General features: G+C 31.7%; 1 protein-coding gene across 7 annotated transcripts in view; it reads left to right on the top strand.

The window, feature by feature from the left end:
- Positions 1–8,551: 8,551 nt before the first annotated feature.
- The window catches only part of LOC117182216, a 153,621-nt gene continuing 146,500 nt past the window's right edge, over positions 8,552–15,672 (top strand). For 5 of the 7 annotated variants that reach the window (XM_033375294.1, XM_033375297.1, XM_033375296.1 and 2 more), the window contains exons 1-2: positions 8,909–9,151; positions 9,770–9,855. In XM_033375294.1, coding sequence (XP_033231185.1) covers positions 9,796–9,855 — 60 coding nt within the window. In that variant the 5' untranslated portion in view covers positions 8,909–9,151; positions 9,770–9,795. Of the gene's footprint in view, positions 8,573–8,908; positions 9,152–9,769; positions 9,856–15,672 lie in introns of those variants that run through there. The other 2 variants (XM_033375293.1, XM_033375292.1) reach the window with 2 other exon arrangements.

Below are 15,672 nucleotides of genomic sequence, written 5' to 3'. Positions count from 1 at the left end.
TTTAGTTTAAAACTTATCTCTGGTTGAAAATTAAAAATTTTGCTTGAAATGCACTTTTTAGTTGAATTCAGCTGTTGTTGTTTTTAAATAATCATATTATTTAGTTTTTGGCAGAAAATTTATATACTTATTTAAAAGTTTAACTATTTCCTTAAATTGTTATGTTTTTGGATGAAAAAGTAACTATTTGGTTGCAAATTTGTTAATTTTTTTAAACTGAAAATTAAAATTTTTCATTTTCAGTGTAAATGGTTTTGTAAAAAATTTGACTTTTGAATGAAAGATTTGCATTTACAAACGAATAGTTTAACTATCAACCAAATAGTTAAATTTTCAACCTACAAATATAAATTTTTAACTGAATGGCCAAATTTTCAAACAAAAAAAGGTTCATCTTTGATTAATTTTGGTATAGTATCTTGATATGGAACGGAAATGTCTCTTTCTTCTCGCTCGACCAATCCACAGTCAGCTGCCCGGGTAGCGCGTCCCTTACTACAGTGTCCCTAATTCAGACTAGCCGTTCTCGGTTGCGGTTCGCCGGTTCTCGGTTGACCGGTGCAGCTCACACTGCGCCGATTCAGATTACACGATTGTCATTCTCACGCATGCGCGGTTCATAGATTAAAGTGACATGAGTGACATGTAGCAAGCTCGAGAAATAGCTGACAGGCCTCGTGGCTTTAGCAAGCGCTCTCATTGGCTAGGGTTGCGAACGGCACAGTTGAAATTAGAATCGAACCTAAATGCTCGAACCGAACCGAAACCGGGACCGAGTACGCGCTGATTGGCCGAGAGTCCAACCGGCCCGCGAACCGCAACTGAGAACGGCTAGTCTGAGTTGGCCTTAAGGGCATGTGATACAGCTAAATACCTATATTACCGACCTCACTTTATCAATTCACTGAATGTTTTTTTGAACCTGAAAACTTTTTTTGTAAATAAAATATCGAGCTGAAACTTTGGAAAATGTATTAGAGTACAATAAAGTACGTTTAAGTACTGCATTTCGGTAGGAACTTCACTGAAAATTATTTCATCTTTTTTCTGAACCTCAACATTTTGTGAACGTTCGAACTTTTTTTATACATAAAATATCGGTCTCAAACTTTGATAAATGCAAGAGCCGAAAGAAAACTACGTTTAAGTACAAAGCTTAATAATAAAAGATGTAAAAAAATATATTTCAACAATCAATTCCAACGGCATCAGCCGGTAACGTTGTACACAAAAATACGAAACCTGGCGGCCACTAGACGAGGCTCTAGAGAGTTCGTATTTTCGTGTACAACGTTACCGGCTGATGCCGTTCGAATTGATTATTGAAATATATTTTTTTACATTTATTATTATACAGCTTTGTACTTAAACGTAGTTTTCTTTCGGCTCTTGCATTTCTCAAAGTTTGAGACCGATATTTTATGTATAAAAAAAGTTCGAACGTTCAAAAAATGTCGAGGTTCTGAAAAAAGATGAAATAATTTTCAGTGAAGTGCCTACCAAAATACCATACCTAAACGTACTTTATTGTACTTTAATACATTTTCCAAAGTTTCAGCTCGATATTTTATTTACAAAAAAAGTTCTTTGGTTCAAAAAAACAGTCAGTGAACTGAAACAGTGAGGTCGGTAATATAGATCTTTAGCTGTGCCACATGCCCTTAAGTCTGGCAATATATGTACGGTTACCGCAATCAAAACTCGAGACCAATCTGTAATGCATGGACTTCACCAAAAACAAAACATTGTTTTGTTTTGACAGGTCGCTTAAACAAATAAATAATTAATAATCAGACAGGATTTTGTGAAATGTTTGTGGAATAAATAATTATTTGCCATGGAAGAGGTAGGTAGTATGTTTACGGAAGTATCAAATTACTTTCACCAACACTATGCGTGCGATAGGTATTCGACGCGTTCGTAACATATAACTTACACCTCTCCGAATGTCTTGTACCCTGCACTTGAAACCACATTTGTTGGAAACTTTCGCTTTTATACAGTCATTTTTAATTTTAACACCCTTTCCTGTATTCACAAACTATTAATTGTTCAAACATTATTTATTTACATTTGACTCGCGTTCACATCGGCAGCCATATTTTTTTAAAGTGCGGTTGGCGCGCCACGCTCGGGAAGTTTTGAACTATACGTAAGTGTAATTTTGCACATATTTGTGTGCACGTACTTCTAGTAACAAAAAAGTGTTCATTTTCAGTTCCACAATTCGGTCTCCTTATTTCTATTATCCATGTTTTGTCCATTGATAACGTTGGCAGCACCAGAGATGAGGTGGGAGATTGCCCATTCCATGTATTTAATTTCGAACGATTTTCACCAGCGCCACCTATTACCTGAGGTTGACAATGTCGGTAGAGAAGATCAGAGTGTGTTATTTCGCATATATGGTCTATATTCTAAATCGTAAACTGGCTACGTGAATTTGGGATGCTTTCATTAAAAAGTTTACATAAAAGAACCACCTGCAAGATCTTAAGGGAATGTTAAAAATGATTGACAATTAAGCATTATGAAAAAATTACTGTTTTTTCGTATTCAAAGATTAATTTAAGAGCCTATTAATGAAAAATTTATTCATTCTTTTATCACATAACGATGAAAAAAATGGTGGAAAATAACAAACATTTTTATTGAAAATTAATACTTTTTTGGTGTTTAAAGATTACTATATAATTTTTGAATTAATTGTTTATTGGTAGAAAATTTATCTTTTAATTTAAAAGTCATCTTTTTCATTAAAAATTTAACTCTTTTTGGAAATTTGTTAATTTTGAATTGAAAATTTAACTATTTTAACTATTGTTCAAAATTGATCTTTTTCGGTAACAAATTCATCTATTTGGTTGACAATTTTAAGTTTTTTGTTTTCAAGTTTGTCGTTTTTTATCAAAAAATTAATTTTCTAGGTAAGAAATTCTTCTTTTACTGAAAATTAAACTTTTTTTAAAATCCGTCGTTTTTGGGTTGAAAATTGAACTACTTAATTTGTCTTTTTAATGCTTGAAAATTAATCTTAGTAGAAAATTCATTTTTTGTGTTACAAATTTAAGTTGTTTTTAAAAAATATTTGGTAAATTTTCGGTAATATTTTTTTGTAATCACTCAGAATCTTCTAAAATTTCTAAATGTCTGAAACGGAGGCGAATTTTTAAAAAATTTTAAAAAAAGATTAAAAAATTAAAAAACTTGTCTTAAAATATTCCATTTTTTTCGCGGAATTTATAGAAATGTTTACAAAAATTGTAATATCTTTTTAAGTTTTATCAAAAAATTAATATACAAAAGCCTTTCAAATTTTCGTATTAATTTTAAGAATATTCTTTCTTTCCATCGAAACCTTTCAAAGTTACAGGTGGTTAAAAATTTAGACGCACATTACTCATTTGAAGAAACTTAGAACTACAAGTAGAATTGACCCCATTTCAATTAAGCTGACAATGTTTGTATCAATTAAAATGTAGAACTGTAACTTAACATGCAAATGAATAAGAGTTTTATTCAAAAAATTTTTCTCTCTGCTTTTCTTAAACTTAAGGGATATATTTATACCATCTTTCGTGTTTACATTTTATTTTGCTTTTTATCGTAATTAAATTGATTTATAGACCTACTTCAATCTATTTTCTGCCTGCTATAACGTGTCCTTTTTTCTTCGAAGGAACGATACCAAGGGTTACGCTTACGTTTAAGACCTACATTCGTTTCCCTTTTCAACATCCAGTAAAAATCAGCCAGAATGTAACAGAATGAATCTGAGCTATTCTTGCAGGCATTCGATTGAGAAATGCTCGCGTATTTTTCCTTGTAGCATGAGACTCTACATCAACCAAGTGATCCACTGATGAAGAGCTACGGTTGCATAATGACGACGTCGGAGAGCCCGCTTTCCCACCCTGACCAGACGCCGATACTGGGGTTTTTCCCTGCATCGTAATACACTTTTTACCTGTGTCTGCCATGACGGCATGAACGCCGTTTACCCAGGGACTCAGCCTATATGGATCCGTCGCCTACCGTCACCACGTGGAGGTGCCCTGGTTACAGGCATAGGAGAATAATGCTAGCAACAAGCGGTTACGAAACTCCAGATATTTACTGCTATTAATGCCAAAATATGAAATTACGCAAAAACAGGGTTGCCAGCGTAATCGGTTAGGTCAGGACAGGTTAAACCTCTATGTAGTTTAGGCCGAAGCTGAATGAAACGGTACCGCAAACACAACGGGACAACACAATCAGTTTAATTGTGTTTCGTGAGGTTAGGTTAGGCTAGGTTAGATTTATTTCTAGGTTAGGCTCGAGTTAACCCATTAGATGTAGCACACATTTGCTAGTGGGAAAATATGCGTCCAGAGCTTTACGTGTAGTTCAATAAATTTCTGTTAATTCAGGTTAGGTGAGGTCAGGTTCTGTTGGGTAAAGTTATGTTAAATAAATTGATATCAGGCAAGGGTTGATCCTTCACAGTTGTCGACATGTTTTTGAAGTGAAAATTTGCATCACTGGCATTATTTTGAAATTTATTTGCCTCAGTGCATGATTTTTCGTCATTTTTTGAGGTAATGGCTCAACTATGACGTGATGGGTGATTTTTGATACCGAATTTGAATTCAGAGCCCCAGAATCCATAGGAATACGTGTGTCTTGTTATCAGATCCGCACACTTTTTCTGGTGTGGCTGTGTAATGACACCTTAAACTTTTTAAAAAAGTTTTTTAAGTACTTTGGAATTTTTTAAAATAACCATTCTACTTTTTTTTAATTCTTTAAAATTTTTATTAAAATAATAAAAATAAGTTGAAAATTCCTTGACATCTTTTGAAACATCCTCAAATATTTAAAATGTTTTGAAATCTCTTGACATTTTTTAAAGCTCTTGAAAATATATTGATATTTTAAAAATACCATGAAATATATCAAATCCTTAAAAATCTCATATTAAATTACTGTAATCAATTAAAATTCCTTGGAATCATTTAAAATTCTCTCAAATAAGTCAAATCTTTTAAAATTCTTAATTCAAAACAGAAAAATTCAAAATCGCAAGAAAATTGAAGGCTTTGGACATTTTTGAATGAAAAAGTGCATTTCCTCTAACTGTGCGTCATGAGTACAGTACGTTTGCTTATAGATATTAATAGCTTATAGTCTGTTTATTTTAGAAATGAGGTTTGCAATAATATAATTAACTATTTAGTTCAAAATCTCCTTTAAATTTAAATTTCCAAAAAAATTATTAGAGGCTGAATGCAGCGAGAAAAAAGCTTTCAAGATTAAGAAACAAATAAATTATTGAACTGCATAAATGTATATATGATGCTTGCTTCAATTTAGATAAATACATACATTATATTAAATCCATTTTCTCATTTATCATTCGTGTCATTGACTTTTTTCTAAATGACTCCCTCAAACATTTTAATTACAGTTACCACTACTTTTTAAAAATATTTCCTTCAAAACTTGAAATTTTTAAGATTTTAAAGGAACAAAGATTCTTTACTATGCAACTTAAGTTGTAGTCTTACATATTCTAATTATTATAATATTTATATTGGATTTAAGTCATATATTTGTCATTAATTCTTCTGATCATATATATGTTTTAAATATTTTTGTCATTGAGGTATTAAATATTATTAATTTTTTCATTAGCTACATTAATAATTTCAACAATAAATAATTTTGTTTAACTTTAACAAATAATAAAATCAATAATATGAGGAAAACAAATCACAAAAATATAAAGTTCGAACTGTTTTCAAAATGTATCTCAAAATTAAATTTTATTCATATTAAACTACATATTTTCATGACTTTTTCTTTTTTTGAAATAATTACTAATAGTTACTCTTATTTTTTCATATATTCTTTTTGGTTTATTTGCAAACAGAATCAATTTTTTAATTATTTTTGCTTTTTCTTAATGCAATTCAATGAAAAAGACAGACCTAATTATTGTGGTGCCATCTGTTGGCTTAGTGTAACCGACATTTCCCCTCCGGATCGTAAGAAAACTACACTGCATACACATACACGGGTTAGGCAAGGGGCTGGTCACCACTTACTCCGCTTCTGATTGGTGCCGCGAAAGCGGAATCGGATGTTTTGAAATTGGCGCGACTTTCAAGTCAAATTTAATGTTCAGACACTGCTAGAATAGTGAATAAATATAATGAAAATAATAATGTTGGTGTAATAATAAATAATGTTTGAAAAATAAAAAATTTTATTCATACACACTTTAAAAAATACTATTATTTGAGACTGTTTGATAAAGGATGTAGCATCTAATAGATAGTAAGTAGAATAACAATAATAATTATTTATATTTGTTCATTGAAAATTATTGCTTGTAAAGTAGAGTAAAGAAAAATTGATTCTGAGGTTATGGCTTTTTCTTTAACACCTTTTGCTTACATTATTTCGACTAAAAATAATTTTAATTCAATCATAGAGAAGACCAAAATAAAGATCACATTCAGGTAATATTTTTCAGACAGAGTTAAGAAATTAGAAACAAAAGATATATTTTTATGAGGTTAAAAACCCTTTGTTTACAATAGGTGTGTTTAATGTTTTTTAGTCCTAAAAACTTTTTTTCCAAATAAGTCTTCATTTCAGAGCAATAGGTGAAACGTCAGAGAGGATTTATGATACAACTAAAATGTATATTACATGTATAAAGTAGAAAAATTTTTACTGCTGATTTGTTTGGAATTATAGTTCAATTAAAATTGGTTTAATTATACAATAAATATCATAGAGAATTCATGCTGCATGTGATCGTTTATCTGAAATTAGATTTGAGATTTACAAGTTCCCTACCGATAGAAATATCGGTATAACTCGTTCTGAGTTTTCTCTAGCGAAATAGCCTGGCCCATTTGAGACTATAAGCAGAGTCGATTTGAAACAATTTAGTCTGAGAGATAGTCTGAGAGATTTGGGTCCTTTTCAAGGTCCTTTCAGTGGTCCTTTTGAGAGTGGTGCGACGGTAATATAATGTTCCTTTTGTATTCGTCACGTACCGGACGAGCAGCGTTATTTACAGTAGTTGGCCGTCGCTAATCCGACTCTCTTTTTTAATTTCTCTTTAAATTATTAACACTTTTTAAAAATTTAATGAATTTTCTCATTACACTTATTTATAATTATAAATTATATGCTAATATACCATTTTCTATTTGAATTAAAAAATGTTCTCTTTTTCTCGTATCTCATTTCATTTACGAGAAACGTTGTATTAATTCCAATTTTAAGCATTTAAAAAAAAAGTTAGATATCTGATATCATCGAAACCCGTAGATTCCGAATTATTATGTTTTAGGCTGTTTAATATGAAATTTTAAAAAATGTACTTCTAAATTTTAATCCGAAAGCTTAACCTTTTGGTTAAGACCCTTGGGTGTCGGCTACTCTATTGATATAGGCCCTCTGCTTGTTATTTATGATCGAATTCTGATTTCATTTTCAGCCTCTGCTTTTTATTAATGATCGTATTTCTATTTCAATTTCGGGAAGGACATTTCAAAGCCTTTAAAACATTTAAAAGAACTACCTGGACCTTTGAACATACCTACCTGAGTGCCTGCGGAGAATTTCTCTAAGCTTCTCTGACCTTAGAGAATCTTTAGAATATACTCAAAGATTTCTTTCAGTAGGGCTATAACATAAAAGTAATAATGGAAGACAAATTGCAGTTAAAAAAGAAGATAGTTCGTTTTTCTTTCAAGTTTAGAACTCTAATAACCTAAATTCTTATTGGTAAGTTATATGCATAGACATGCTTTTGCTATCATATTTGTTTTCAATGTCTTTTTTCTTTGATTTAGTTTGATTGCAAATTCTTAGACGAAAGAGCAATTTTGTACAACCGGGTGCAATGATCTGTATATTTGATCCATTTCCTGGAAAGTATTAAGCGTAGCTTGGTTGACGCAGAAGAACAAGTTTTCTTTATATTCTTCATTAAAAAAGCATATTTCAAAACAATCACTACACGAAAATATATAATGACTTATAGCCTCTTCTTAAGAATACTTCAAATGTTTCGCACTTCGTTACGTATTTCCGATTCCGGTTTCGCGACGTCTAGTGGAGGGGTAACGTGACACAACTAGAGCATGATCCAACAAACCATGGTCCTGCCAATTCGATGTTCAAATACGTTCGACTTGGAGTGATCTGGAGTGAACCGACGCCCCTCCACCATACTCACTGCATTGGCGCGAATGGAAGGGGAAGCCAACTGCCGCACTCGATCCAAGATGTCAGAAAGGTCGGGTGCCCTAGGGTGCCGAATTTGATTAGTTGACTTTTTTTTACTTGCGCCTGGTAGGACCATGCTTTGTTGGATCATGCCCTAGAGGAACTCTAGGCCAGGGGCGGTCAACGCAATGGGAAGTAAACGGCCGCCTACTATTATGAATATATTTAGTTATCATACCAATTGTACGCACGCTGCCATCGACAACGGGTCAAGGGAAGGTTGACTTTTGAAATCGAAAGCGTTGACGGTTGACTGGCGCTGGAATTTGAAAACTGTCATGTGAGACTGACAACTTGAAAAACTTGTGTTTGAAAATTTTCATTTGCGTATTGCCGTACGAAAGAATTAGTGCAAAATTATGGAAATAAGATTTAAAAGGCTTTAAAAAAATGTTTCTTATCTGTCTTTTGTCTCATATTCTTCAAATTTTACTTTCAGTCTTTCATTTACCTTTAATTATAATGAAACGAATGAACATGAAAGAACTATGTATCCATATACGTGCACTGACAAATGCACATAAGATCGAGTTGACAGACCAATTGTACGCGGCGCTAGCTCTGGGTATCTATTGACGCCTACTTCTCATTGCGTTGACCGCCCCTGCTCTAGGCGGATTTAATCGACGTCGTTCATTGATGTCCGTTGATTTTTAACCGGTGCTGTCGATTTTTTTACTTTTTCGACATACAGTTAAAGAAATATCATTCAATTATTGTGAATGTGTCTTTATTTTCAGTGAAAAGTCATGTTCCAAAAAGACAATGTCAATTCTAGAGAATTATTTAGTTTATCGATAAAGAAAGCAATAAGAGTAGGAAGGATTTAAAGGTTATGTGGTTCGTCAGTTCAAAAAAAGTAAATAATTTTCCTTTGGCTCAATCTTGCTGACGCTTGAGCTTTCATTGAATGATCTTTAATTTTCCTTATTTCGCTAAAACATTACTTTTTTTGAATCATTACAATGGTGCAATTTTTTGACTGTTGATAAGAAATTCAATATATTTGGCCATTTTATCGTGTGTGGCGTAATAAAAGTAGTCTGAAAATAATGTAATAACAAAAAGAGTTGTTCCTAAAAAGTTTAATTTATTGTGGTACTTCTTCTTTATTACAGACAAATGAGAATTTCTAAGTATCAAGTATTCTTTCATGTGACCTAGTTTTCAAATTGTTTGAAAAACTTGCACCCAAATCAAAATAATTAAAAACATCATCAGTCATTTTTATTTGTTGAACTTAACGATGATTTAAATTTATTAACAAGTAGTAAATGAGCAGTTTTTAGCAGATTTAAACCACAAAGCACAGTTTATTCTCTTTATAGTAATTATTTGTTCTTAAACTAACAACAAGAATCAAAATATTTTTTTTGAATAAATTTTTCGTAACATTTGTTTGAAATAATCGTAGTTCAATAATTTTATACTAATGATTATTAAACACTTTATGTGTGTGTTTTGATTTGCCTTGAAGGAAAGTGTGATATATCTTAATCGAACATGGAGAAGGTTTATACGTCCTGTATAAAAATTAATGGAGTTCCAATTCTTCCACCTCTGGTAAGTGTAACTTTTGATTAAGAAGATTTACCTATATTTTTTTGTACCTAACCTAATACATTTTTGTCTTTATATCAGTTCTGATATTTTATATGTTTAAACGTTCAAAAAAGAGAAACTTTAAAATCGGAATAAAGTTCACGTCTCTCCCCCAGTTTCAGAAAGTCAACGTTTTAGCAAACGAGTTAAAAGTTACAACATTTTTGAGTTTACAATTTTGAAAAAAATATTCTGTTAAGGGTTCGTAAGTTCTGATCCGAGATGTGTTCCCCCTGGAAGACAAAAACACACACAAAAGTTACGCATTTTAAAATTTTAAAAGTTTCTTGGTATGCATTCATTAATATTTTTCAAAAGTTCAGTTAACAAAACATGATTAGCTCAGGTATTCAATAAAAAAATGACCGGATATATTTGAAATCAGGCAGGTTTTATAATTTAAGTCACAAAAACAAAACATACCAATTATTTCTTTAAACTTCTATAGTTTCTGAATTAATTCAGGTATTCAAATTTCCTTTTCAGTTTCTGGGAAAATTTACAATCCTTTTTTGAAAGCCACCAGAATATTGGAAAACTTTTCGAAATTAACAAAATGTCACGTTTTTGTTTGAAAATATAATAAGTCTATTTTTATTTTTAAAAAAGCGAAGGGCTAAAGTTCCGAATAGCACATACCTCCGAATGATTTAAAACTGCGTATATCCATATATTTTAACTGGATGATTACGAAAATCATAGTGAAAACACCCGCAAATTTGATTTTCATGGTGAAAACCCCATAAAAATCATGTTTTTTTGTGTTTATCTTAGTAAATAATAAAAATTTACGAGAAAGCCTCAAATAAAAGTTCTCGATCTTTTAAAAGCATATATTATATGCAAAATACATTCTGACTCTGCGAGTAACAGTTTTCCAGAAAAAGCGACGATAAATATGAAAAATCACAGAAATACAGCACAATATGTAGCGGTGTGACTTGAATGGTATATTAAATTCCTGGAAGGCTAGTTACGCTTGCTTGGAAAGAATGAGCGAAGCGAAACTTTTTCACGAGTTACAACTTCTATTTAAAACTTTCTTCGTTTAGACAATATTTATCCAAATATAGTGATATACTGTCATGAGAAATATTGGAAAACAACAGGGAGTGTGACCAACATTGTTTCTGTAACCAGTCACAGGGTTTTTTCATAAACACAGGGCATTCCCGTCCCACCACGAGACGTTGGAAAGCAGTAGGGGTATGACCGAAATTATTTCTGTAACCAGTCGCAGGGGTGACAAATCTCCAACCTTCCCGTGGTGAAGTGCGTAAGTAGGCAAGACCGAAACTAATGGAGTTTTGGGCAAAATGTACTTGCTGGAACATTATCTCTTTTTTTTCTCGAAAAAATTGATTTATGTGATAAATCTGAAAAACATAAAAGACGTAGGGTTTTAAGAGTTATACTGTAAAAAAAATGGTACCACATAGAATGGTAAAATTACCAACAAAAATCTGGTGTAATTTTACTTCTCTGATTATAGGGTGATTACCACTTGCAGAGTACAAGTTCCAACCAATCTTGCAACTTTACCACTTAGAATGACAATATAGCAAGGTGTTATAGAAGTACAGTTTCTGCTTGTGAATCTGTGACTTTCAGAGTAGGTAGTAAATGGATCACGGCGTGTCTGAACGAGAAGTAAATACAATTTTCTTGAACAACTCAGATCTTTTCAGGATCTTCGAGTAGAACATTAATAGCGATGTTCTGTACAAAATAGAAAATATTTCGTCGAGCTCCTACAAAATAAAACTGGTTTAAAGGCTTTTTATACATTTCTTTCACTCATTTGGTACCTAAAGCAGCTTTCAGCTATTTTTTTCAAAGTTACATATCAGTCAATCTCTAGATTAATTTTTTTGGGCCAAAGCACTTGATTTACAGAAAATTCTTCCGCTTGTCCGGTGTCGCTATTTTATTTTTAAACAGCTACATAATTTTTTTTGAGGGTGAAAAACGATATTGTTTTACGCAATTTTGGGAAAAAAATTACAATTTCGTAAAACGAGCTAACGACAACAGATAACCGGCAAAATTTGGTTCGAATTAAGTACTTTTAGCAAAAAAAACACGTCCATTGACCAAATGTACCAAATGAATGAAAGAAAGGTATAAAAAACCTTTAAACTAGTTTTATTTTGAAGGAGCTCGACGAAATATTTTCATTTTTGTACAGAATATTGTTATTAATGTTCTACTCGAAGATCCTGCAAAGATCAGAGTTGTTCAAGAAAATTTTATTTACTTCTCGTCCAGGCACGCGAAGGGGAAATTTGCAATTTCTAGTCAAATTACCATTATTCACATTTCTCATGTAGATATTAAAGTTAGGTATGTTAACGTAACCACATTTTCGAATGGGGTTGGAACCTGTCTCATAATTAAGGGCTCATTTAATGCCCTATTGCCAAATTTAATGCTGCATTATTTTTTAAAAACTCAGGAGTTACGCTAGCTTAACGGTAAGCTGACGGAATCCCCGGTTCTTTTAAAAAAAAGTGAAGCATTAGATTTGGCAGCGGGGCATTAAATGAGCCATTACTTATAGTATGGTCAGATTTACAATTTGTGCATAATTTATATTAAGGGTGGTTTTTCAGTATTAGGGGTGGCTTACGTAAAGTAATTTTTGGTGGTTTTCGAGAGCATTAAATGAGCCTTTAATTATGTGATAGGATAAAACTCGATTGAACGTTTATTTCACATGGGGTTCCGTCAGCTTAACATTATTCTAGCGTAACCTCCGGTTTTTTTAAAATAGTGAAGCATTAAATTTGGCAATGGGGCATTAAATAAGCATTAAATGAGCCCTTAATTATGAGATATGAAAGAACTTGATTTAACATTTGTTTCACATGGGGTTCCGCCAGCTTAACGTTACGCTAGCGTAACTCCTGGTTAAAAAAAAAAAATGGAGCATGAAATTTGGCAATAGGGCATTAAATTAGCATTAAATGAGCCCTTAATTATGAGATAGGTTTTAACTCGATTCGAAGATGTGGTTACGTCAGCTTAACATACCTGTTAAAGTTACCATGTTGAATAAAAACACGAATATTTTTGGTTAGAATACTATCACTTAAAATTCATAATGCATTTGTAATTTTACAGAATCTGCCTGGAAACTTCCATAACCTAAAAATTAAATTCCACCCTGAAATGGATATTCGTTATTGTCAATGAAAACGTTACTTTGGGAGTAGGTAATAATCGGACCTACTCTGAAAGCGGTCAAATTACCAGAAATTTTTTTTACAGTGTACAACTTTTATTTGAAGCTTTTTCGGAAATTTTTATTATTCACTAAGCTAAACACAAACAGCCATGATTTTTACAATGAAAATCAAATTTGCGGGTATTTTTACTATCATTTGCGTAATCAGCGAGGAAAAAGACATGGGTATACGCGGTTTCAAATCAATCGAAGGTATGTACTATTTGGAACTGCAAAGCTAAGTTATACTGTTTGCCATCTTTTTGTTGAATTTCTATTTCAATAAGGAACACATTCTGAAAGTTTCATGAGCATTAAACTATTTTAGGGACGGGAGATTTTCACATTGTCATCATTTATGGTTGAGAAAGTATTAGAATTGTCAGAAATTGGACACCTCAGTTTTTTAACGGATCTTCACGTTTCAAGACCCCTTGAATCCGAAAATCAAGTTTTTACGATGGCGTCTGTCGGGCTGTCTGTCCGTCCGTAAACACGTTATCTCTCGGAAAAATTAACGGATCTAATCGATCTTTGTCACACTCTTTTTAGGTCCTAAAAGAAAGGACGAGTTCGTTAACCAGCCGTTTTAGATAAAAATTCAAAAAGTGAGCGCATTTTGAAAATTTTTGAGATCACTTTTTTTGAATTTGAAAATTCTATGTACGGATATTTATAGTATTAAAAAAGTCAAACAATTTACCCTCATGACTTTTTTCGATAAAGAGAACATTGTCAGAGTTAGGACATTTTCAAAGTTTAAAAATCAATCAAAAATAAAAATTTTAAGCCAAGCAACGCACGATACGAAAAAGATGAATGGACAAAAATTTTAATCCCAAAAAGATCTACAATTTATTTAAGAATCAATTCTTGATAGGATATGTATTTTTTGTTTTATTCCTGAAAAATAACATTAAAAATATAAAAATAAAATATTTGTGGAAAAACAACCAAATATACGAAAAAAAAAATTGAACAAAACTTGTTTACAAATGTCTGTCGAAGATCGAGCATATAAATACTGCCATCTAAAAGAGTTCTTTTTGATAACGTTTTATTCAAGCATTCAAAATGCAAAGTATAAATATCCGAGCGCGAAGCGCGAGATTCAACAGACTCGCGTCCTAGGCGCGCTCGAACTTGATGTTTTTCTTATAAAAAGAGGAATTCATCACAAAATTGTAAAAAAAATATAAGTATGAGTTTTCTTGTAAAAATACAGTTCTTACATTTTCAAACAAGTCGCCTCCATATTTTTAATATGATTAGCACGGACATGTTTAAACCTCGCGCTCGGATTAAAAACGATGAGTACTATCAAAAAATGGTACAAGGAAATGTAGTAGGATTTTTTAAAAGCTGAAAACCCTCCGCAAACTTTTCATCCTATTTGGCGTCTTTTGAATGTTCGATTTTCTGCATATTACTTTCTATAAATATAAACAAAATGACGAGACATATTGAAAAATGCTTTTAAAAAATTTCGTAGGATTTTTTCAAGAGCTATAGTTTCTCTGTAGGACTTTTTCACAGTTTGCGTCGTATAATTTGAAATTTGAATGTTGTGGTATCAAATTTTGGCAATTCTAATACTTTATCAATCATAAACTGATGAGAATGTAGTAAATTATAACAAATTTGTATATCTTTTTTGGGTGAAAAACTTTTGTCTATCAATTTGTTTTCGTACCTTTTGTCGTTTTTACACAAATAATATAATTATATTGTTAATATAATTACTTGGGTCGTTTCCGGACAAATTCAAGTCTTTTATTTTCAATGTTATTTTTCACGAATAAAAAAACTACGCGTCCTATCAAGAAGTGATCATTAACAAATTTGTAGATTTTTTTTGGGATCACAATTTTTGTTTATTCATCTGTTTTCGCATCTTGCCTAGTTTGACCATAAAATACAATTTTTTATTTTCCATTATTTTTTGTGCAATCAAAATTGAAATTTTGGATTTTCCAAGAAAACTCGAAAAATTGGTATGATACTCTTGTAGGGTTTTCAAAAACCAATGTTTTTCTTCTCTTAACTTTTTTTCATATCGTGCGTTTTTTGGCTTAAAATTTTGATTTTCGATTGCTTTTTGAAATTTTATAAATGTTATACCTGATAATTTTTTTTATTGAAAAGTCATCAGGATAAATTGTTCGGATTTTCGAGTACTATGAATATGCGAACATTAAAATTTCTAAAGAAAAATGTACATGTAAAAGACGACTTTTTAAAAAAATATTTGAATTTTTGGTGCAATTGCAGAATAGGGGCGTCACCTGTTTTTTGGCTGGAAAACAGTGTTTTTCTGCAACAATTTATCAGAATCTTTAACTGAACGATAAATGAAGCGATTTGTCTAGGCAGAAGTTTAAAATTATTGTTACTTTAGTTATTAAGATATCTCAAATATGGATATGTCACGATATCGGAATGATCATATTTACTAGGCAGTCTGATAAGTCCCTGAAAAATGAAACACGGAGACGTTTTTTTGGCCAAAGTCGGTTTTCTTTTTCAACATACTCTCCTTTTAGGTCGATACA

The sequence above is a fragment of the Belonocnema kinseyi genome, chromosome 10, assembly GCF_010883055.1.
Source record: "Belonocnema kinseyi isolate 2016_QV_RU_SX_M_011 chromosome 10, B_treatae_v1, whole genome shotgun sequence".
NCBI classification, from domain to species: Eukaryota; Metazoa; Arthropoda; class Insecta; order Hymenoptera; family Cynipidae; genus Belonocnema; species Belonocnema kinseyi.
This window is presented reverse-complemented; position numbering and strand designations above follow the sequence as displayed.